Below are 25,407 nucleotides of genomic sequence, written 5' to 3'. Positions count from 1 at the left end.
CCTTTTTAGTGTAGAAATCTTTATCTACAGAACACAATAATGTCTGTTGCATTGAATCACCATTCTCCAGCTTAGACCCCAGCTTTTCCACAACTTTGGGGTCTATTCTAATCTGCGCTGCATAAATTAGTTCAATTAATTCTACTAACAAATAAATTATTTATTTATTTTAAACCATTTTAGCCTTGAAGAAAACTTGGGTTTTCAATGGCTTTTCACTATGTAATCTCTTGCGGAAGGGTGCAAGAATGTATATTACCAATTTTAAGACTGAAGTAAGCTGTCCTAGAAAGTAAATACAAGTGAAGAAGGTCCACGGCTTCACGGGACATGTACACTAAACTGTTTAAAGCCAGCACTAGTGTATACGTTTAATAATAGAAGAAATTATGTATGGAATAAAAGTCACCAGTTCAGTGTTCCAAATTCCTCTTATTATTAGGGGGCGGGTAACACAAAGTAGTTGTAGCTTTAGTTATCCAAATGTCACTGTTTGTATTTAGATGTGAAAAGTAAACAAAGACAAAATACAAATCCAATTACATTAACATCAGTATCCTAATGCACTCTCATTTTTATAAAATAAATGATACAAGCTGTACAAGCCTTTCTTTTGCACCAACTAAGCACCTTGACATTCAGAAGTCCCAGCTGCTGTAGTGTAAAACATCTGTATACTGTGCCAGTATGAAGCTAGGGAAGACCTGATAGGTCAGAGTATTGCATCTTACTTGCACTGTGTAAAGTACGCTTGCCCTTCAGTTGCGTGAACTTGAGGTTCTCATTTGGTGTTCAAGGGTGTTTTCTTTCATGATTCAGATAGATCATGAAATTGTAAGCAACTTTTTAATTTACTCCTATTATCGATTTTTCTTCATTCTCTTGCTATCTTTATTTAAAAAGCAGGAATGTAAAGCTTAAGTGCTGGCCCATTTTTGGTTGAGAACCTGGGTTACACTTGCTTATTGTTTTTCTTTATCTAGCCACCAATAAGCAAGTGATATCCAGTGCTGAACCTAAACTGGGCCAGCTCCTAAGCTTTAAATTCCTGCTTTTTAAAATAAAGATAGCAAGAGAACGAAGAAAAATTGGTAAAATGAGTAAATTACAAAGTTGATTAAAATTGTATGCTCTATTTGAATCATTAAAGAAAAAAATAGGGTTTAGTGTCCCTTTAAAGGGAGCACAGGACTGTACATATAAGCACATGGGGAATTATTTTTATGTGTTCTGCACTTTTTTTAATTATAAATGTAAAAAATAATAAATGTAAGATCATTGGATTATGCATCTCAATGTCTTTTAAAACATACAGTTGTATGCTAAAGTTTAGGTACCCCTGACAATTTCCATGATTTTCATTTATAAATAATTAGGTTTTTAGATCAGCAATTTCATTTTGATCTTTAAAATAACTGAAGGACACAGTAATATTTCAGTAGTGAAATGAGGTTTATTGGATTAACAGAAAATGTGCAATATGCATCAAAACGAAATTAGACAGGTGCATAAATTTGGGCACCCCAACAGAAATACTGCATCAATATTTAGTAGAGCCTCCTTTAGCAAAAATAGCAGCCTCTAGACGCTTCCAATAGCCTGTAATGAGTGGCTGGATTCTGGATGAAGGTATTCTGGACCATTCCTCCTTGCAAAACATCTCCAGTTCAATTAGGTTTGATTGTTGCCGAGCATGGACAGCCCACTTCAAATCACCCCACAGATTTTCAATGATATTCAGGTCTGGGGACTGGGATGGCCATTCCAGAACATTGTACTTGTTCCTCAGCATAAATGCCAGTGTAGATTTTGAGCAGTGTTTTGGGTTGTTGTCTTATTGAAATATCCAGCCCCGGCATAACTTCAACTTTGTGACTGATTCCTCAACATTATTCTCAAGTATCTGCTGATATTGAGTGGAATCCATGCGACCCTCAACTTTAACAAGATTCCCAGTACCGGCACTGGCCACACAGCCCCACAGCATGATGGAACATCCACCAAAGTTTACTGTGGGTAGCAAGTGTTCGTCTTGGAATGCTGTGTTCTTTTGCCGCCATGCATAAGCGACTGTTTGTGGCGTGTGTGCTGAAAAGGCTTCTTCCGCATCACTCTCCCATACAGCTTCTCCTTGTGCAAAGTGTGCTGAATTGTTGAACGATGCACAGTGACACTATCTGCAGCAGGTTGATGTTGTAGGTCTTTTGAGGTGGTCTGTGGGCTGTTTTTGACCGTTCTCACCATCCTTTGCCTCTCCGATATTTTACTTGGCCTGCCACTTCTGGCCTTAACAAGAACTGTGCCTGTGGTCTTCCATTTCCTCACTATGTTCCTCACAGTGGACACTGACAGCTTAAATATCTGTGATAGCTTTTTGTGGCCTTCCCCTAAACCATAATGTTGAACAAGCTTTGTTTTCAGGTCATTTGAGAGTTGTTTTGAGGCCCCCCATGTTGCCACTCTTCAGAGGAGAGTCAAAGAGAACAACAATGGGCTCACCAAACCAATTGTGTGTTCCCTTTAATCAGTGCTAGGTAGTTACAGGTATTCAAATCAACAAAATGACAAGGGTGCCAAAATGTATGCACCTGTCTAATTTCTTTTGGATGCATATTGCACATTTTATGTTAATCCAATAAACCTCATTTCACTACTGAAATATTACTGTGTCCTTCAGTTCTTTAATAAATCAAAATGAAATTGCTGATCCAAACACCCAATCATTTATAAATCAAATCATGGAAATTGTCAGGGGTGCCTAAACTTTTGCATACAACTGTATATATATAAAAAAGGAGACTGCGCAAAATAAATTACAGGAGGCAATCACAAACACACGAAATACCCTAATATGAAGGACTAAAATCACTACCATTCCAATAAGACTCCCAAATGGCAGGCAGCCATTTTCTTCTCAGATATCAGACCACAGGTTCCAAAAAATGGTGTGACACATACAAGCACAAGGGGTTGTCGTGTATAAAATGGCAGGATGATGTGGAAATAACATTAAGCTAAAGTGGTACTTGTATATAGTGAAACAACTAAAATTGATGTCTATGGACAATCTGAGGATCGAGTACCACATAAAACTCTCTACAGTCTCAGCAGCCAGCCTACTAGACCCATTGAAATAAAATGTTTATTAAACTATCTGTCCTCTGTATAACAGCTGCACTGATTAAAACCACGTGTCACATTTTTCTTTGCTCTAAGGCTATTTTATCAGGCTTACATAATAATAGTGAGGGATAATAATTCCCTATAGGTTTATCTGTAGAGTCCTTTCTCCCTTTTGTACCAGCTGAGCAACAAAGATTCAGATGTCTCAGTTGCTGCAGTGTAAACCTTCTGTATACTCTTCCAGTAGGAATATTTAGAATCCCTGATGGGTGCAGTTTCTTCTGTAACTTCCATAGTACAGAGAAGTAATTATACAGTGGTGGATGCTTCTGAACATTAAGGTGCTCATTTGGTGTTAAAGGGAGTAAATGATGCACATGGGCAATTATTGTTAAGTTCTCCACAATTTTTAATAAATGTAGGACCGTTATTTTTATGTGTTATATGTTAATGTCTCTTAAAATATATTGTATTTGAATTGGAGTTGTATTTTTCAGAGTTTAGATACCCACCCTGATACAACAGCTACTTGTGGCTCAAGGGACACTCTTATTGCAGTTAGATGGACACAGAACAGAGGGACACATTTTCTTGTGAAATGCTTGTGCAATGTTAAATGTCGGCATTTAGCGATGGTGAGCAGACATGATTCACTATAGCGAATCATGTCTGCCTGGGGTTTAATAAATTGACCGAAAGAGTCTTCTAGATCTCATCAGTGAAATTTCTGTTATTTTATTTATTGAATTGTAATATTAAGTCAATTGAACCATTCTTACTGTTGTGTGAAAACTGTGCTTCTCTTACACTCCCTAAGAAGCCACAAAGCAAATTGTGTGACCTTCAAATGCAGCAAATCATATTAGCTAGGTTAGGCAAAATGTTGCATTTTTTTTTTTGGCCTCTCCTAGGGAAAGAGATGTCCCTTTCAATAGTTATATTTAGTACAACTTCCTTACCTGTATTGCAATGTTAATTAATGTTTAATATGCTATATTTTCCCAAAATTTTTTTTTTTTTAGCGTTATGCCCATTGACATAGTTCCTTCTTTTAAAAAAAAGAAATAAATCATAATACTGTATTTATAAAGTTTTGATTACAATTTTCAGATTGGTGTGTAAAGTGTTAACTAGTGAAAACTAGACTCTCTCTTCAGAGAAGAGGAAAGTATAAAAGAGGGCGCTAAATTAAGAAGTGAATGAAATAAAAATAAATAATGTAAGGTATATATGATAATAATAATGTGAAAAATAGTATATATAAAAAATATATATATCCTATAGAATACAAATCTGTATGGATTCGCACAAATAATGTGATACACAAGGGTATAAATGAACAATTAAAAAAAAGAATTAAAAATGAAACACTTAAATTACAAATAAAAGAAATGAAAATAAAAATCATTCTAGAGTCCACAAGTCATCTTCCAACGGACTGGGCTTGTTGATGTGGGTTTTATGAATGAAACAAAGAAGAATGCTTCATGGTGCAGAGAAATGGTAACAGGTGGTAAAGTTATAGTGAAAATATGCGTATGCTTAAAGAAACAGCTACACACAGCTGAGAAACGCGTTGCAAATTTTATTATTTTTACTTTATATTTTAATATTAAAATATTTTAGTAGTATCTCCCTTGTACTACTCATCCTTTCTCTCTGCAATCTGGGACTTTTGGAATACAACCTTCCTTTCCCCTGGGAGACCATAGGAGATTAGTCAGCTGGTTACTACAAACATCCAGCCTGCTGGATTTGCACTTCCTGTTAGTGCTTATCCAAATGTGAGTACTTTACTTGTGTTTCACATACTGTTTTAGTAACACCATTGATCTGCACCATTAGGTGGTTATTTCTGTGTTTTTTTTATCAAGAAACTAACCTCCTATTAACCTTTTAATGATGTTATGCCGTTGTATTCCGTCACAACGGCACTGGGCTTTACAGCCGTTATGACGGAATACAACGTCATTGCAAACGGCTGTCCTGAAGCCTACTAGACATACAGGATTTGATCGCGGTCTGGAGGGCATTCCTAGAGTCATAGGGATGCCCCCCAGACCCGATCCCATAATTGAAATCTTGCGATCGTTTGCACGATCGCATGATTTCAATTTGTCTACACCGTAACGCTGCCATTTCTCTGCACAATGAGGCGCTCATCTTTGTTTCATTCATATAGTTTTAACTAGTTTGAATGTGATTTACTCCCAATGATAGGCCGATGCTGTAATACGAATTTAGCAAAAAACACATATCAATTATTTGGGTCACTATCTTCTGTTTAAATGCCTAAGGGCCCGATTATAAAATCTTCTCCGGGCTGGTGAAATTCTATAAGAATGCTTACCAGTTCTATTTTCCTGGTATAATTATATAAAGCCACTTTTTACCCTGAAAACAGGGTTTAATGCTAAACCAGTGTTTCTCAACTCCAGTCCTCAAAACCCTTGAGAGGTTAGATATTCATTCTATCTTAACTAGAGCACAGGTGAAATAATCAGCTGATCAGTAACCGTGGTTCCTAACCGGCTCTCACCCTTCAGATGATTATCTCACCTGTGCTCTAGTTAAAGGGACACTCAATCAAAATTAACCTTTCATTATTTAGATAGAGCATGCAATTTTAAACAACTTTCCAATTTGCTTCCATTAACAAAATGTGCACAGTCTTTTTATATTTAAACTTTTTGAGTCACCAGCTCCTACAGAGCATGTGCAAGAATAAGCGTGTATGCATTTGTGAATGGCTGATTGCTGTCACATGGTACATGTATGCATTTGTGAATGGCTGATTGCTGTCACATGGTACAGGGGGAGTGGAAAAAGACATAACTTTTAAAATTGTCAGAAAAAAAATCTATTACTCATTTGAAGTTATGACTAAGTGCTATTGCATTGTCTTGTTATCTTGCATTTATTGATTATGCAAATCTACTGTGTTGACTGGTCCTTTAAGATATAATGAATATCTGGCCTGTTAAGGGTCCTGAGGACTGGAGTTGAGAAACACTGCGGTAAGGGGTGTATACTGAATTTTCCTATGGGGAGGAGATGCATACATTACAAAAGTGAACAATTAAATTTGTAATTTATAAACCATGAAAAATGAATAATTAAAGCATTCACACAGAAAAGCTCAGTAAAAAAATTGTATTGCTAAAGGGCATCAAAAATCGTAACAAAGTTGTTCACCAAAAATCTCGAACAGAGAGCTCTCATTACTTCTAGACATCTTGTCACTTGCAGGGACAGCCCCTTTCTTATAGAATTCCATGAGGGCTGCCCCTACGAGTGTCGGCATGGAAAACCACATCTAGACTTGTGAGTTTTATAGAATCTGTCACTTTAACCTTTTAGAAACTGCATCTTTCTTTGCCACACTATGTATGTAGTGAATAATAGCTAGTTTTATGTACAATGGGCCCCATGTATTAACCGGTGCATGGAGAAGCTTCTGAACTTGAGAAGCTCTTTGCATGCCTTCGCTGCATAAGGGCAGCAGATCTGTTCGTCCGCTAGCCCATATGCATCATTACACACTCCAATGAGTGGGTAATGCCCGCCCTTTTCTTGCACGGACCATCTCGCAAGAGAAGGGTCTGTCAATCACTGCAAGCAAGTTCAGGGTGATTTCTCTTTGCTACCTCACAGTCATTAGATTGTTGCTTCTTACACTGCTGCAAGCAGGCTCACATATGCGAGCCTGTGCCGAAAGGGCTCCGGAGCAGCTTACTCTGCTTCATAGAAGGAGATTTTGTATCAAGTATAGAAAATAATATTAACATAGTATTGCTGAAGAAACTAGAACAATTTATAAATTATACCACTGAAAAGTGAGAAACAAGAAAAATATTTACAATGTGTATTTTATAATGGAAAACTTTTATAGAAGAATTGTATGTTGTCTTTCCTATTAAATGTGTGTCTAGTTAAGTCTCATTTTATTGTTTTGCAGATTTTAAAAAGGAAAAATGGGATTCTTTGCTCAAAAATGAAAAGTGTGACCAAACCCCAACCACTTCTTTCTCACCTGACACAAAAGGGGCATCCCTTTTTAGTAACTCACCTTTAAACATTACTAAGGCAAACACTTTGAAAAAGTCATCTACAGAGTCTCAGTCTTCCTACACTTTATTTTCTCAAAGTGATGCTGAGAAAGAACATCAACTTCATGCTGCTATCAAAAACCTTTTATCAATGAGCAAAGTGAAATCAGAATATGCTGACAGTAGCGCAGATATACAAAATGGAGGAAGAGGTAACTCACAGGCTGCCCCAAACTCAACCCTAGATTTGAAAACAAATGTCACTCCTGTAAAAATAACACTGAGTAGTACTGAAGTGTCACAAACATCAGCACATTCAATTATTAGTCCAGTCCAGCAGAATGACCGAAATACACCCTTTTGTAATCCAGTTTTGAAAACCTTTGAACTTAACCATTCAGATGATGATGAAACCCTTCCTCGGCACCCTGATGTATATAGCAAACATATGAAAACAGATGATGGACCTCTGCCGTCTTCAGCTGAGAATATCAACCATGAGAAGGCTTCACAGTCCAAACAACTTACCCCAGAGATGCTACATTTTTTCAAAGGAAAGGATGTTAACACGGTTGTTGAGATTTTAACGTATCTCACTACTTTTTACCCAGCACTCAAGCGTAAGTATCAGAAGTGCTGCATACTAAACACATCTATAGCACCATTTACTTCGTAAATGGAAAGAGTCCATAGCTGCATTCATTACTTTTGGGAAATAAGAACCTGGCCACAAGGAGGAGGCTAAGACAACCCAGCCAAAGGCTTAAATACTCCTCCCACTCCCCTCATCCCCCAGTCATTCTTTGCCTTTCGGCCCAGGAGGATGGCAGAGAAGTGTCAGAATTAAATTTTTTTATTTTTGTCTCTTATCGAGGTTAGTAATCTTTGGCATGGGACAGGAGTTTAAAGTAATCCTGTCAGTCTCTCTGTGAGGTCTTGGATGAAAGTTAGAGTCCGGAGATGCATAGTTTCTTTCTTCGAAACCATCCCGACTCATATTACCAGCTCCTCAAGCAATCAGCGTTGTCGAACTTCGATTCTCTCAAGTCCATGGCGGAGGCGATGCTACTATCCATCACACTTGAAAGGCTGTGTTCCTGTTCCATGGCGTAGATTCCGGTAAGATAGTTTCATTTTACTTTATTCGTCAATGTACTGTAATGTGAATGTTTCCCGAAAGGCTACCACCTTGCGGGTCTAACTTATACATAACGGTCTCAGTGAGTCTCTTTTAGTATCTTTGGAATCAAGGTTAAATATCTCCTGAGGGGGATTATTGAACAGGGGGGGTTCTAATCATGTTTATGTGATTCAAACTGCTTATGTGTGATGTTTACTGGGCTCGTGGTTGGAACATTGAGGCCTTTGGAAGTGACGCAGCCTTTTGGTTGGGCGCGCTTTTTTTTGGACTGTACGGTTCACCTTGTGTTCGGACCTGGTTATGTTCAGTTTTTTCCATCTCCGCCTTCCCGACCGCGTGGCAAAGGAAATTTTCTAGTCCGTAGGGGTCTGGTCATAGGAGGTGGTGAGCAGGGCCGGACTGGGAAATCAGACCGGCCCTGGAAATTTCTATAGACTTGACCAGTCACGCCCCCTCCCACCCAGCCACGCCCCGTCCAGCCAAGCCACGCCCCCTCCAGCCCAGCCCTTACAAATTCTGAAACTTGCAGAAATGATGCTGCAGTGCTCCCCTCCCTCACGTATACCACTCTGCCCATGACAGAGCAGATGCCAGACCCCTTCAGTGCTGAAACATGGCAGCAATTAATGACTCAGAGGTCCCCTTCAGGGATCATCACAAAATAAGACCTTTAATATAAAGATTGATCTCATATATGTTTTGCCATTGTCAGGAGGCACAGGTAATGCAGCATGCAGGGGGGTAAGGAGCAGCACATGGGCCAGGGGGCATCAGGTAATGCAGCAGGCAGTGGGCATCATGTAATGCAGCAGGCAGGGGATGAGAAGCAGCGCAGAGGGCATCAGGTAATGCAGGAAGCGCCAGGTGAAACCTCCGCCTCCTCCTCCAGTGATGACGGCGCTTGGGCGGGGAGGGGGCTAGCAGAGGACTGAGGAGGCTCATTGTGCAGCCGCGATCACTCTGTGTCAGCCGGACTGCCGATTGGATGAGCTCTCTGCTTGGCTAGTGACACCCTGCACCGGGTCTGCAAGCTGCTAGCACCCGAGCACTGACTTTGACCACAGGAACAGCTGCAGCATCATGGACAGCTACCGCGAGAGAGGAGAGGTAGACACAGCGGGCACCTAACAGGGAGGGAGAGGGCACTGGCACCGGGAGAAGGGCACAGAGCAGGGAGAGGGGGAACAGCCGGCAGGTTCCGCCAGAGAGGGGCACCAGAGGCATTGCAGAATGAGGGTGAATAATTAGCACAGACCGCAGGACTGGACAGTGTAGTGAGCAGCACAGGGTGAGGAGCGAGGATATCTGAGGGGATTTTGGAGGCAAAAAATGACTAAATAATATAATGCCTTGTGAAGCTTGTTCACCCGAGAGAGGAGAGAGTAGTTTCAGTGTGTGACTGAAGCACAGAGTGTTAGGAGCCAGCATTCAGATCCCTTACCTGCTCTACTGCTCTCCACAGTCCACACGCTGCAGCTTCAGGCCTGGCCCACCCCTGGCCTGATGGCCTGGCCTGGCCCACCCCTGGCCTGATGGCCCAGCCCACCCCTGGCCTGATGGCCCGGCCCACCAGGATTTTTCCCGGTATCCCGGTGGCACTGGTGGCAAGTGCCCCAGCCATTGTGGGTGTTAGGTGCCGTTTTTTGTTTTACTACTTTAGTCAATATTTAAATATCCTCTATCCAGTTAGGATTCTGATGCTGCGACTGTGTTAATTTCATATTCAGTTACAGGACTATTTTGATTTCAGATTCTGTGTCCGGTGATTAAGCGGGAGTGGCCTCATTGACTCCTGTCAACCAGTTTTGTTCTGTATGCCATTTCAGAAGGGACTGTTGAGTCATCTGCCTCTAGGGGTCCTGTCCTTGGAGAGGCGAGTTCCCTACCAAATCATACTTCTGCACATGCAGGTAACCCAGTTTATGGTTCCTCCATGCAGAATGGCGTGTTTCCCCCGGAGTCCTGACATTTATTTGAGAATGTGCTTGTGCCCTATTGTCCTTGGCCTTCCGCCTTGGGGAGGGCCTCTACAGTTCTCCGCAGGGGTATCTGTCCCTGAGTGTTGTGCAGTTAGTGAATGACCCTATCGTTACCAGTTACGGTGATTTTCAGTCTGATCATTCGAATGGTGCACCTCATTAGACATGTGGTGATGAAGTAATCTCCTGATTGTCATTTATTTGAGATCTTTCCCAGTTTTGTAAGATAGGACTCCGTTTGGCTGGTCCTGCAGGTAGGCCTGTGTCTTTTTGGGCGTTAACCACTAGGTTGCCTTCTATTTTATTTATATCCAATGGGATGTCTTTTATTTGTTTTTGTTTACTTTGGAACTTTCTGTGATTGATTCTCTATTACTTCTTTGGAAGTTGTTTTGGACATGTTAGTCCTATGTTTAAAATGTCTGTTTTTTTTCTCCTACGAGGGAGAATTTACGCAGCTTGCCGGTTGGGACCCTAGGTGCAGGCTGGTCCTGTTGGGTTCATTTGGTCTTGCGGATGTTCAGACACGTGACGCTGTTCTGCTCAGCTGGTTCGGTAGAAGCACAGAGTCCTCAGGTTATCATTGTTTTTCATGTTCAACTAAGCATTCAAGAGGACCTGTGGGTCCGGTAGGCGGGAAGGTTTGTTTCAGTCCTTATAGCCTTCAGTCATAGATGGCCGGGCAGGGGAGTTTCCTGCTGCATCACTCTGACATCTGATTTCATCAGATCCTAGAGCCTCCCCCATGTGGTGGAGGGTTGGAGGGCTTAATGCCCCTTACCGCAGTTGAGCGGTTTGGCCTTCATCTTTTAGGCCTCTGGATTTGTCCTTTTGGGCTTGATCCAACAGCTTGTACAGGATAGCCTTCTAGCATGCGGAAGGTTTGCAGTTTGAAACCAGTTGCAGCTCTTCCCACCTTCCAGTAAGCTGTTTATAGTGTTTCTAGATGCAGCTTTTACTCTTTGTCGTGTACTGTCTGTGAGTTATAAGAGACCTTTGGGTCTTCTTCCATTTACTCCAGGTGAGTTAGATCTCCTTTTAGGGATCTGTGTTTCCGGGGAATGGTTATTCCCTGCGGGGACTTTGTTTAGCTCTGGGTTTTCTGGAGCTGGGTAGGCTTAGTGCCTTTATCTTCCTTGTGTCCTCTGCTTGAGCGAAGGTGATGGGGAGACCAGTCCTGCTAGTAGGATTGTTTTGACCTTGAGGTATCCCTTGGTTGTCCTGAGGCTTTGGGAAGTATCTTCATGTGACTTCTAGCCGTGCTTCTTGGGCCACCTATGTTCCCTCCTGCCTTGGCATTCAGTGTCCTCTATAGCTTGGGTATTGTTTTCCCAAAAGTAATAAATGCAGCTGTGGACTCTTTCCATTTAAGAAGAAAAACATAAATTTATTCTTACCTGATAATTTCCTTTTCTTCTGATGGAAAGAGTCCACAGCGCCCGTAATTTTATGTGGGCCGTCTTCTGGCACCTTTCACCCTGATATTTCTTCTACTGTTCCTTGTTCCTTGGCAGAATGACTGGGGGATGAGGCGAGTGGGAGGAGTATTTAAGCCTTTGGCTATGGTGTCTTTGCCTCCTCCTGGTGGCCAGGTTCTTATTTCCCAAAAGTAATGAATGCAGCTGTGGACTCTTTCCATCAGAAGAAAATGAAATTATCAGGTAAGCATAATTTATGTTTTTGTTTTGATTTACCAATTCTAGCTTTTTGTACTGCTCTTGTTTCCTTTTTATTTTGCCAATAGCAACTTCTCAGTGTAACAATGTTACTCATATTTTACATTTAGCTCTCCCTTTTTATTCAGGATCTGAGTTCAGTTTGTTGTTATCCCTTTGATCCTATGCAGTAGTTGCCCTTAAAACAATATCCTCTTAACTCCAAACATTAAAGGGACAGGAAACCCCAAACATTTCATTCATGGTTCGGATAGAACATGCAATTTTAAACAATTTACTTTTATTATCAAATATGCTTCATTCTCTTGTTATCCTTTGCTGAAGGAACAACATTGCACTACTGACAGCTAGCTGAACACAACTAGTTAGCCAATCACAAGAGACAAATGTATTCAGGCACCAATCACCAGCTAGCTCCCACTAGTGTAGGGTATGTGCATATTCGTTTTAAACAATGGATACCAAGAGAACAAATCACATTTAAAAATAGGAGTGATTTTAAGTGTCTCTGATCCTTGCAAGTTTAATTTTGACTTTATTATCCCTTTACAACGAAAGACACAAAGTTCACTTTTAGTAGAATTTATTTCTTTATTCTTAGAAATTGGGTCTAGACAGCATTTCTCAGAGGGGCCCCTCATTTCAGTGTTAGCATTTCCTTAGAGAGAAAAAACTATGGCTCTTTCCTGGACTCTGTATCCTGATTCTTCCTTGAATATATTAACAAAATTGTCTCTGTTTCATGTGTTTGCATCTTTGCAAAAGCTTTTGTGAGACCTTTCTTGCATTCCTAGTGATATAGTGCATTTTAGCGCTCCTATTCTTCATGTGGGCATCTTTGGTACTGACTCCACTATTACTTGATCATCACCACAAGAAAGTAAGAGAAATCAATACTTATACTTACAAATAAATCAGTTTATTGACGTCAAGGTGGGTTATATATAAATTATCTCCTGAAAATAGCCTTTATTTTTGTGAAAGCTTATTAGATAATTCAACAAAGTTGTCATTGTGTCTCAGATAAATGGAAACGTGATACCATATCTGTCAAAAATGTTGGCTTTATGTACCCCTTTAGAATAATAGAATACATTATAATATTTCAGGGGAATGCCAAGGGCCCCGTCTCTGTTACCATAGCCCCAGATATGCTGAAATTGTTTTCAGTAATAAATAATATTTTCAGATTGTCCTAGTTTTTTTTCTATTCTTTATTTATAATTTTCTAAATAATACATTATTAATAACCATAGTCTCACATAATTTACACTCATGCCGAATTAAAGGGACACTAAAGTCAAAATTACATTCTCTATCTGAATGATGAAAGTTTAAACAAATTTCCAGTTTACTCTTTATTATATAGTTTAAATACAGAAAGAGGGAGCGCCAGCTATAGGCTAAAGTATCAGAATAACAAAATATTAAAATATTAAAAATTCATTTATTGCATTCACATAAACTAGGGTACCCTATGTACATATAACAATTTGATTGAAAACAATTAAAAAATAGTTAGAAACAATAGAATAAGTGCCTCTCAGGAGAGAGGGGAATACCAAAACATATAAACACAAAAAATGTGTATTATAAGTCCCAAATGATATAAAAAGACTTAATGAGTGATGATAATCTTAACAAATGTCCTATGTAACAGATCCGGTGCCCTTGTGAATCCAATTACTCCTTTGTGTATGATGGGGTATCAAAGAAATCAAAAATAAAAATGGTTATCAAAAATATATATGATAAAAATAAAAAAAATAAAAATTGGAGTAAAATGAATAAAGTGAAAAAAAGTAAATATGAAATCCAATAGGATCCAAAAATTGCAGTACCTGCGAAAACCAAAAATCACATAGTGCAATAACACTAATATGAATATAAACTTAATTGAAAATAGGCTTACCCTATAGCGCTGCGGAATCTGTTGGCGCTCTACAAATAACCGATAATAATAATAATATATGTAAACTCGAGCAGTGACTACTTATAAAATGTACATCAACGGGTTTCAAAAGCTGGGCCTTTCTCAAGATGTCTACTGCTGGTAAAAGTATGGCTTAAATAGCCTATAGGGACCAATCAAGATGGGTGTAATTTCCCCCCTTAAATTGCCATTACTTGTATCATGACAACTCTCTAATGCCCTTAATAAAGATGATGGCCACTGGCTCTTTAACCTCCTGTAATTTCCCACCTTAAAATGCCATTACTTGTATCATGGCAATCCTCTAATGCCCTTAATAAAGATGGTGGCTACTGGCTCCTTTTACTTCCTGTAATTTCCCGCCTTAAAATGCCATTACATGTATCATGGCAATCCTCTAATGCCCTTAATAAAGATGGTGGCTACTGACTCTTTCACTTCCGGTTCTGGCTCTGAGGTCACAGCCGGTTACATGATGGAATTCTGGGACATGTAGTTCTGATATATAAAGAGGATATTGATTTATTGTCAATTTATACTAATATGCTCAAGTCTACATTAAATCTAAAATAAATAAAAGCTACTAGTATTAGGGATTGACCATATCGAAGGTATATACCTCTAATGTAATTCACATTGTTAATACAATAAATTTATAAATAAGAACAATAGGATAGAGTGCAGTTAAGAGTTTATACAATTGGATGAAAGGTAATGATAAAACCACATATATTTAATAGACAGAAAATCTCACTAAAAAGAAGATATTTTCTAAAACATTATAGAAATGACATTAAAAATAGTTTTATAAATAGCATTTAAAAACATTAAAAAAAAAAAACATTAGAAAACAGTGAGATGTAAAAACATTGATGATTTATACTGAGTAGAAGTAACTTTTCTCTTGTTAAGTGTATCCAGTCCACGGATCATCCATTACTTGTGGGATATTCTCCTTCCCAACAGGAAGTTGCAAGAGGATCACCCACAGCAGAGCTGCTATATAGCTCCTCCCCTAACTGTCATACCCAGTCATTCTCTTGCAAGCCTCAACCAAGATGGAGGGCGTAAGAGGAGTGTGGTGTTTTATACTTAGTTTATTTCTTCAATCAAAAGTTTGTTATTTTTAAATGGTGCCGGAGTGTACTGTTTATCTCAGGCAATATTTAGAAGAAGAATCTGCCTGCGTTTTCTATGATCTTAGCAGAAGTAACTAAGATCCATGGCTGTTCTCACATATTCTGAGGAGTGAGGTAACTTCAGAGAGGGAATGGCGTGCAGGTTTTCCTGCAATAAGGTATGTGCAGTTAATATTTTTCTAGGGATGGAATTTGAAAGAAAATGCTGCTGATACCGAACTAATGTAAGTAAAGCCTTAAATGCAGTGAGAGCTACTGGTATCAGGCTTATTAATAGAGATACATACTCTTATAAAAATGTAATATAAAACGTTTGCTGGCATGTTTAATCGTTTTTATATGTATTTGGTGATAAAACTTATTGGGGCCTAGTTTTTTTCCACATGGCTGGCTTGAATTTTGCCTAGAGACAGTTTCCTTAGGCTTTCCACTGTTGTAATATGAGTGGAAGGGGCCTATTTTGCCGTTGTTTTGCACAGCAAAAATTACAGACACAGACATCCAGCTTCTTCCTGCATGATCCAGGACATCTCTGGAGGGCTCAAAAGGCTTCAAAGTCGTTTTTGAGGGAGGTAAAAAGCCACAGTAGAGCTGTGGCAGTTGTTGTGACTGTTTGAAAAAACAAACAAACAAAAAAACGTTTTTGTCTGTTATTATTCTGTTTTGGGTATTAAGGGGTTAATCATCCATTTGCAAGTGGGTGCAATGCTCTGCTAACTTGTTACATACACTGTAAAAATTTCGTTAGTGTAACTGCCTTTTTTCATTGTTATTTCAAATTTTGACAAAATTTGTGTTTCTTAAAGGTGCAGTAACGTTTTTTATATTGCTTGTAAACTTGTTTAAAGTGTTTTCCAAGCTTGCTAGTCTCATTGCTAGTCTGTTTAAACATGTCTGACACAGAGGAAACTACTTGTTCATTATGTTTGAAAGCCATGGTGGAGCCCCATAGGAGAATGTGTACTAAATGTATTGATTTCACCTTAAACAGTAAAGATCAGTCTTTAACTATAAAAGAAATATCACCAGAAGATTCTGACGAGGGGGAAGTTATGCCGACTAACTCTCCCCACGTGTCAGACCCTTCGCCTCCCGCTCAGGGGATGCACGCTAATATGGCGCCAATTACATCAGGGACGCCCATAGTGATTACCTTGCAGGACATGGCTGCAATCATGAATAATACCCTGTCAGAGGTATTATCCAGGTTGCCTGAATTAAGAGGCAAGCGCGATTGCTCTGGGGTTAGGAGAAATACAGAGCGCGCAGATGCTGTAAGGGCCATGTCTGATACTGCGTCACAATATGCAGATCATGAGGACGGAGAGCTTCAGTCTGTGGGTGACATCTCTGATTCGGGGAAACCTGATTCAGAGATTTCTAATTTTAAATTTAAGCTTGAGAACCTCTGTGTGTTGCTTGGGGAGGTATTAGCTGCTCTGAATGACTGTAACACAGTTGCAGTACCAGAGAAATTGTGTAGGCTGGATAAATACTATGCGGTACCGGTGTGTACTGATGTTTTTCCTATACCTAAAAGGCTTACAGAAATTATTAGCAAGGAGTGGGATAGACCGGGTGTGCCTTTTTCCCCACCTCCTATATTTAGAAAAATGTTTCCAATAGACGCCACTACACAGGACTTATGGCAGACGGTCCCTAAGGTGGAGGGAGCAGTTTCTACTTTAGCAAAGTGTACTACTATCCCGGTTGAGGACAGTTGTGCTTTTTCAGATCCAATGGATAAAAAATTGGAGGGTTACCTTAAGAAAATGTTTATTCAACAAGGTTTTATTTTACAGCCCCTTGCATGCATTGCGCCTGTCACGGCCGCGGCGGCATTCTGGTTTGAGGCCCTGGAAGAGGCCATCCATACAGCTCCATTGACTGAAATTATTGACAAGCTTAGAACACTTAAGCTAGCTAACTCATTTGTTTCTGATGCCATTGTTCATTTGACTAAACTAACGGCTAAGAATTCCGTATTCGCCATCCAAGCGCGTAGGGCGATATGGCTTAAATCCTGGTCAGCTGACGTGACTTTGAAGTCTAAATTACTCAACATTCCTTTCAAGGGGCAGACCTTATTTGGGCCTGGTTTGAAGGAAATTATTGCTGACATTACTGGAGGTAAGGGTCACACCCTTCCTCAGGACAGGGCCAAAGCAAAGGACAAACAGTCTAATTTTCGTGCCTTTCGAAAATTTAAAGGCAGGTGCAGCATCAACTTCCTCCGCTTCAAAACAAGAGGGAACTTTTGCTCAATCTAAGCAGGCCTGGAAACCTAACCAGTCCTGGAACAAAGGCAAGAAAGCTAAGACAGCATGAAGGAACGGCCCCCTATCCGGCGACGGATCTAGTAGGGGGCAGACTTTCTCTCTTCGCCCAGGCGTGGGCAAGAGATGTTCAGGATCCCTGGGCGTTGGAGATCATATCTCAGGGATATCTTCTAGACTTCAAAGCTTCCCCTCCACAAGGGAGATTTCATCTTTCAAGGCTATCTGCAAATCAGATAAAGAAAGAGGCATTCCTACGCTGTGTGCAAGACCTCCTAGTTATGGGAGTGATCCATCCAGTTCCGCGGACGGAACAAGGACAGGGTTTTTATTCGAATCTGTTTGTGGTTCCCAAAAAAGAGGGAACCTTCAGACCAATTTTGGATCTAAAGATCTTAAACAAATTCCTCAGAGTTTCATCTTTCAAAATGGAAACTATTCGGACCATCCTACCCATGATCCAAGAAGGTCAGTACATGACCACAGTGGACTCAAAGGATGCCTACCTTCACATACCGATTCACAAAGATCATCATCGGTTTCTAAGGTTTGCCTTTCTAGACAGGCATTACCAATTTGTAGCTCTTCCCTTCGGGTTGGCTACAGCCCCGAGAATCTTTACAAAGGTTCTGGGCTCACTTCTGGCGGTTCTAAGACCGCGAGGCATAGTGGTGGCTCTGTATCTAGACGACATCCTGATACAGGCGTCAAGCTTTCAAGTTGCCAAGTCTCATACAGAGATAGTTCTGGCATTCCTGAGGTCGCACGGGTGGAAAGTGAACGAGGAAAAGAGTTCTCTATCCCCACTCACAAGAGTCTCCTTCTTAGGGGCTCTTATAGATTCTGTAGAAATTAAAATTTACCTGACGGAGTCCAGGTTATCAAAACTTCTAAATGCTTGCCGTGTTCTTCACTCCATTCCGCGCCCTTCGGTAGCTCAGTGTATGGAGGTAATCGGCTTAATGGTAGCGGCAATGGACATAGTGCCATTTGCGCGCCTTCATCTCAGACCGCTGCAATTATGCATGCTGAGTCAGTGGAATGGGGATTACACAGATTTGTCCCCTCTGCTAAATCTGGATCAAGAGACCAGAGATTCTCTTCTCTGGTGGCTATCTTGGGTCCATCTGTCCAAAGGTATGACCTTTCGCAGGCCAGATTGGACAATTGTAACAACAGATGCCAGCCTTCTAGGTTGGGGTGCAGTCTGGAATTCCCTGAAGGCACAGGGATCGTGGACTCAGGAGGAGAAACTCCTTCCAATAAATATTCTGGAGTTAAGAGCGATATTCAATGCTCTTCTGGCTTGGCCTCAGTTAGCAACACTGAGGTTCATCAGATTTCAGTCGGACAACATCACGACTGTGGCTTACATCAACCATCAAGGGAGAACCAGGAGTTCGTTAGAAGTCTCAAAAATAATTCGCTGGGCAGAGTCCCACTCTTGCCACCTGTCAGCAATCCATATCCCAGGCGTGGAGAACTGGGAGGCGGATTTTCTAAGTCGTCAGACTTTCCATCCGGGGGAGTGGGAACTCCATCCAGAGGTGTTTGCTCAATTGATTCATCGTTGGGGCAAACCAGAGTTGGATCTCATGGCGTCTCGCCAGAACGCCAAGCTTCCTTGTTACGGGTCCAGGGACCCAGAAGCGACGCTGATAGATGCTCTAGCAGCGACTTGGTTCTTCAACCTGGCTTATGTGTGTCCACCATTTCCTCTGCTCCCTCGACTGATTGCCAAAATCAAACAGGAGAGAGCATCAGTGATTCTGATAGCGCCTGCGTGGCCACGCAGGACTTGGTATGCAGACCTAGTGGACATGTCATCCTTTCCACCATGGACTCTGCCTCTAAGACAGGACCTTCTGATACAAGGTCCTTTCAATCATCCAAATCTAATTTCTCTGAGACTGACTGCATGGAGATTGAACGCTTGATTCTATCAAAGCGTGGCTTCTCCGAGTCAGTCATTGATACTTTAATACAGGCACGAAAGCCTGTTACCAGGAAAATCTATCACAAGATATGGAGTAAATATCTTTATTGGTGTGAATCCAAGAATTACTCATGGAGTAAGATTAGGATTCCTAGAATATTGTCCTTTCTCCAAGAGGGCTTGGACAAAGGATTATCAGCTAGTTCCTTAAAGGGACAGATTTCTGCTCTGTCTATTCTTTTGCACAAGCATCTGGCAGAGGTTCCAGACGTCCAGGCATTTTGCCAGGCTTTGGTTAGAATTAAGCCTGTGTTTAAACCTGTTGCTCCCCCGTGGAGCTTAAACTTGGTTCTTAAGGTTCTTCAAGGAGTTCCGTTTGAACCCCTTCATTCCATTGATATTAAACTTTTATCTTGGAAAGTTCTGTTTTTGATGGCTATTTCCTCGGCTCGGAGAGTCTCTGAGCTATCTGCCTTACAATGTGATTCTCCTTATCTGATTTTTCATGCAGATAAGGTAGTTCTGCGTACCAAACCTGGGTTTTTACCTAAGGTGGTTTCTAACAAGAATATAAATCAAGAGATTGTTGTTCCATCATTGTGTCCTAATCCTTCTTCAAAGAAGGAACGTCTTTTACATAATCTGGACGTAGTCCGTGCCTTGAAGTTTTACTTACAAGCTACTAAGGATTTTCGTCAAACATCTTCCCTGTTTGTCGTTTACTCTGGACAGAGGAGAGGTCAAAAAGCTTCGGCAACCTCTCTTTCCTTTTGGCTTCGGAGCGTAATACGCCTAGCCTATGAGACTGCTGGACAGCAGTCCCCTGAAAGGATTACAGCTCATTCTACTAGAGCTGTGGCTTCCACCTGGGCCTTTAAAAATGAGGCCTCTGTTGAACAGATTTGCAAGGCCGCGACTTGGTCTTCGTTTCACACCTTTTCCAAATTTTACAAATTTGATACTTTTGCTTCTTCGGAGGCTGTTTTTGGGAGACCGGTTCTTCAGGCAGTGGTTCCTTCCGCTTAATCCTGCCTTGTCCCTCCCATCATCCGTGTACTTTAGCTTTGGTATTGGTATCCTACAAGTAATGGATGATCCGTGGACTGGATACACTTAACAAGAGAAAACATAATTTATGCTTACCTGATAAATTTATTTCTCTTGTAGTGTATCCAGTCCACGGCCCGCCCTGTCCTTTTAAGGCAGGTCTAAATTTTAATTAAACTACAGTCACCACTGCACCCTATGGTTTCTCCTTTCTCTCTTTGTTTTCAGTCGAATGACTGGATATGACAGTTAGGGGAGGAGCTATATAGCAACTCTGCTGTGGGTGATCCTCTTGCAACTTCCTGTTGGGAAGGAGAATATCCCACAAGTAATGGATGATCCGTGGACTTGATACACTACAAGAGAAATAAATTTATCAGGTAAGCATAAATTATGTTTTTTTGTTTCTTTTAAGCATACTTATATATGCTCAAAAACCACAGTGCGCTACTGGGAGATAGCTGCTGATTGGTGGATATACACACATTTCTCTTATCATTGGCTCACCAAATATGTTCAGCTATCTCAAAGTTGTGCATTGCTGCTCCTTCAACAAAGGACACAAGGAGAATGTAGCGAATAATAATTATAATAGAAGTAAATTGGAATTTTGCAAACAAAAACAGGGGAGACACATGGTACTAGTAGTACTAAACTAGACAGCAATAGATTCACTCATGATTGTATTGCATACGTGTAAGCGTGCAGATAAAGCAGGCTGGATTCTCAGTCATTCAGTAGACTTTTACCCCGCAAATCACTGACTGACGTGTTAGCAGTCCTTTAACCAGCTAATAGACTTGATGTGGGGATAATGGATACATATAGAAAGTAGATAAAGTTAAAATATTTTTATTAAAACCAAATAAAAAACATAATAACAAGCAACATGTTTCCTCAGGCTTGTAGAGACTAGAAAACCTACTTTCTTTTTATAGAAAAACAAATTCTGCATCACTAATCATAACATTAAAAACACCTGTTTGGAGACCTGGCTAAAAAGAGACCACCTCTAGATTCTCATTGGGCAATACAATGTTGAAATATAAAATAACACAAAGATCCAATGATTCGTATATGTCATAATTAGTTTGCAAATATATAAAAGAAAAACAAGCCCAGTATAAGATCTAATATGTTTAAAAAACAAACACAATCAAATGTGCTAAATCGCGTAGTTCTTGGAATAAATGAATACACCAGCCCATATAGGAAGAGCATCCAATAACACAATGATGATCTGCAATAATGGGATAAATGAATTAACTGGGAATAGAGCAGTGACATTGTGTGAAATAGTGGTAATGTGAAAAGACCTAATTTCTTAGATACAGGTTGTGAGAGTCCACAATCCAGTACTCCTGGCAATTACTCTTTTCTACCACTAGGAGGATGCAAAGATTCCCAAACCCCAAGAGCCCTTAGCACTCATTGTACCTGTGAGTTTATTTTAAAAGATTCAAAAATCCCTTATAGCTGTTAGTTTTTCGCACATGTTTTCCTTATACTGATGGACGTTATCTGCCCTTCGAATGTAATGTCTCCTGCTTTGTTTTGCAGTTCAGCTTAGTACATATTGTACCTGTGAGTTTATTAAAAAGATAATTTGGAGGGAGTGATTTCCATTCCTCAAGAGCATTTTAAGAGGGTTATAGTGTTTATTGCATTGCTTTGTCATATGCTATAATGGAGCAGCCTGATTCTGTACCTGAGAAACTGAGTCCCCTGAACACCTTTCTACTATTATTAGGTGTGCTTATTGTCTAAAAGCTCAGGTGCCTTCTCCAACTTATTCATGTGACTTGTGTAGAATTATTAATGCAATCAGACCAACCTTATGCTGTTTCGTAAGTTAGTAGAATATATCACAAGGTCTGGAAGGCCTTTATTTCTTAGTGTGTAGAGCATGTTTTTTCCTAGCATTCTTTCAGAATTCCTAGGATTTTGCAGTTCTTATAGGATTGTCTGGATAAGGGCCTATCTGCCAGTTCACTGAATTAGCAGATTTCTGCTCTTTTAGCTTTGTTCCATATGAAGATTGCTAATCTTCCTGATATTCCTAGTTTTGCTCAGGCTCTGGTCTTTATTTGGTGTTAAGAATTTTGCAGGCTCCTGCTTTTAAACCTATGAATAAGGTGGATATTAAACTGCTTTCTTGGAAAGTGTTACTTCTTTTGGCCGTCTCTTCTGCAAAAGAGTTTCAGTTATCTGCTCTTTCTGTTGATCCTCATCTGATTTTTCATCAAGATAAGGCAGTTTTCCTACAACTATAGCAGAGAGATTGCTGTTCCTTCTTTGTGTCCTAATCCCAAGAATGCTTCAGAGAGATCTTTGCATACTTTGGGCGTTGTTAGGGAATTTAAATATTACATTGATGCTACTAAGGACTTTAGACAAACTTCTAGTTTGTTCATTCACTTTTCTAATGCTAGAAAAGGTCCGAAAGTTTCTTCTTTGGCCTTCAAGAATTATGCTCCAGTTGACCAGATTGCATACTTGGTTTTCTTTGCATACTTTTTCAAAATTCTACAATTTTGATGTTTTTGTTTCTTCTGAAGCAGCCTTTGAGACAACTGCCTGAAAAATTCTCCTACCAGTTAGTTTTTTTGCCTTTTTGATTTATTTTAAGTGGATTTTATTTCTTAGTAAAAAAAAAGTTTTTAAATCCAACCATTTGTGAGTCATTATTTGTGGACTCCACAGTTTGGGTATTAGTTCCTAGGAGTAATGGACCGTGGACTCTCACCACCTGTATGAAAGAAAACATAGTTTGTTTACCTGATAAATTTATTTATTTCACTGTGGTTCATAAGACCCCACCCTGTGTTTTTTTTGGAGGAGTTTCTTTTCTTACAAACATCCTCTTTTTTTTTCCCTGCTCCTTTAATTTTTTTCTTTTATTTATTTTCCTATCTCATTTTGTTTGGCTATACGTTAGACTGGGGTACCTCTGAGGTGGGAGAGATTTTAAAGAGCTCTTGGTGTTTGGGAATCTTTGCCTCCTCCTAGTGGTAGAGAAGAGTAATTCCCCAGAGTAATGATCATGGACTTTCAACACGATGAAAGAAATTCATTCATCAGGTAAGCATAATTTTTTATTTTTTTGTCTAATTTAATCTTCTCATATCCTTTTTATATAATAACATAGATAACATTTGTATGGGATACAATATTTTCGGTATTGTTATTTTGATAATATTCTACCAGTTAGAGAAATTTGCTAACATTGTCTATCTTTTAAGATCCTATGTCATATCTTGGATTAATTTTTTCGTATGTAATTTATACTATTCTAAATAAATAATTAAAATAGCCCATGACTTCCTTCAAACCATGATTATGTTTTGACATAAAACACAAAACCTGTTCTTTTGCGATTTTAGAAAGAGCATAACATTTAAAAAAAAAGTTTCTAAGTTATTTCTATTATCAAATTTGCTTAGTTCTCATTGTATTCTTTGTTAAATAGATACCTGGAAGAAGAGTATAAAGTTTTTATTATATTTATAACCAAAATAAAAAAATTCTATGGCTGTGAATAGATGATCCCATATAATGATTTTTCCACACAGTTATTTTAATAGAAGGATATAGAACTTATTTTACTGAATTTTTATATTTTTGATTTCCAAATAATTGTAAAATTAGTAAAACTTTTCTAACATTATTTCCTGAATGTCTCCCATTTAAAAAAACCTGTTTGGTCTGATGATTACTAGTAATGTATTTTGCAATAATTCTGGTGAAATTATAATCTGTATTTAACAATGCTATAGGTTTGTATGAGTCCAATCAATCTGATGCTTTGTTGAGTTTTAGTATAAGACAAATTTTATAATTGATAAAATTATGATTGAGTTGTGTTTTTCAATTTTAAAAATAGTTATATAAGTGAACCAGATGTGGGGTTATGGATTGGCCTAGGTTTTTATGTTTGGCATAAACATGCTACTCCAGAGAGATTATATTTAAAAATATCCAATTCAAAGATTCAAAATCTTTTTCTGTGTTTGTCTGATGTCAGTTTTAGAGCAATTTGATTGGTTTGAGTAAAATGACTGATTGCTTCTATTGTATTAGCTTACTTCCTTGCCCAGTACAAGACCAACTCTATATGTGTTAAATGAGGAAGGGCAAGCTTGTGACCAGACAGTACCATCCCCAATCTAGACACAGCTATTCCCCCTTATCTGTAAAGAATTCACTATGTGCGCTGCTATATCTATCTAATTATATAAATATATAATATGTATCTGGTCAATTTGATAAAGTTTAACCTTATTTCTGTTCCCTGATAATTAGCTAACAAACTGGACCAATCTTAGCACACAGATGCCTGTTTACAGCCCTACTAATTATTAGGGGGTTTTAGTACAATTAAATCCATTAAACTTCAAATACTCTTACAGTGGTACAAATAGGATGTACCTTATGACTGACTTCTTCCTATACAAGTATGCATGATATATAAAACAGATGTAATGATTTAAATGTGATGTTATGTTAAATTTAAAGGAAAAATGTATCTGTCAGGAGTTTGACATTTTATGCTTTCTGTTTTAGGTCATTTTAACATGACTTTTTATTTTTGTCTCTCTTTAGAGGTGAATCTTGAAATATTTGCAAGAATACTCAGTGAAGTTGGAAACTTAGATTGATCCCATGAGATGCACCAATAATGTTACTGGAAGAAGACGTGTGCATATATTCTGAAAACATTTTAAGCAAAGAGTTAAATTTTCATAAAAGAGTGATATTGTTTAAGTATTTAATTTCAAGAATACATTGTTTGCTTGTTGTTTTTTTTATTTAATGGAAGTCAAGAAATTCAGAACAATAGTGCTGACATATTGCTTTTATTATACAGTTTTAGGATGACATTTTACATTTAGTTGTATACCAGTTTATTATCAATGTATGATCATTTTTTTATTTTTGTTTCACATTCACTTTGTTCTTACAATTATTCTTTCAAATCTTCTTGCAAACAATATTGCAGCTAAATCAAGAATTCGATATTAAGAAACATACTTGGTTTGGTACCTAGATTCTCCTAAATTCTACTTTTTCCAACATTGCTGATTGGGATGTCTTGCATATGTTGCATC

General features: G+C 39.1%; 1 protein-coding gene across 1 annotated transcript in view; it reads left to right on the top strand.

The window, feature by feature from the left end:
* LOC128661517 (uncharacterized) overlaps window positions 1-25,031 on the top strand; it is a 216,277-nt gene extending 191,246 nt beyond the window's left edge. The window contains 2 exon segments of the mRNA XM_053715767.1: window positions 7,082-7,792; window positions 24,902-25,031. Coding sequence (XP_053571742.1) covers window positions 7,082-7,792; window positions 24,902-24,957 — 767 coding nt within the window. The 3' untranslated portion in view covers window positions 24,958-25,031.
* Window positions 25,032-25,407: the final 376 nt, after the last annotated feature.

This window comes from Bombina bombina, chromosome 5, assembly GCF_027579735.1.
Source record: "Bombina bombina isolate aBomBom1 chromosome 5, aBomBom1.pri, whole genome shotgun sequence".
In the NCBI taxonomy this organism is placed as follows: domain Eukaryota; kingdom Metazoa; phylum Chordata; class Amphibia; order Anura; family Bombinatoridae; genus Bombina; species Bombina bombina.
Note: the sequence above shows the minus strand (reverse complement) of the source record. Positions and strands in the feature narration are given on the sequence as shown.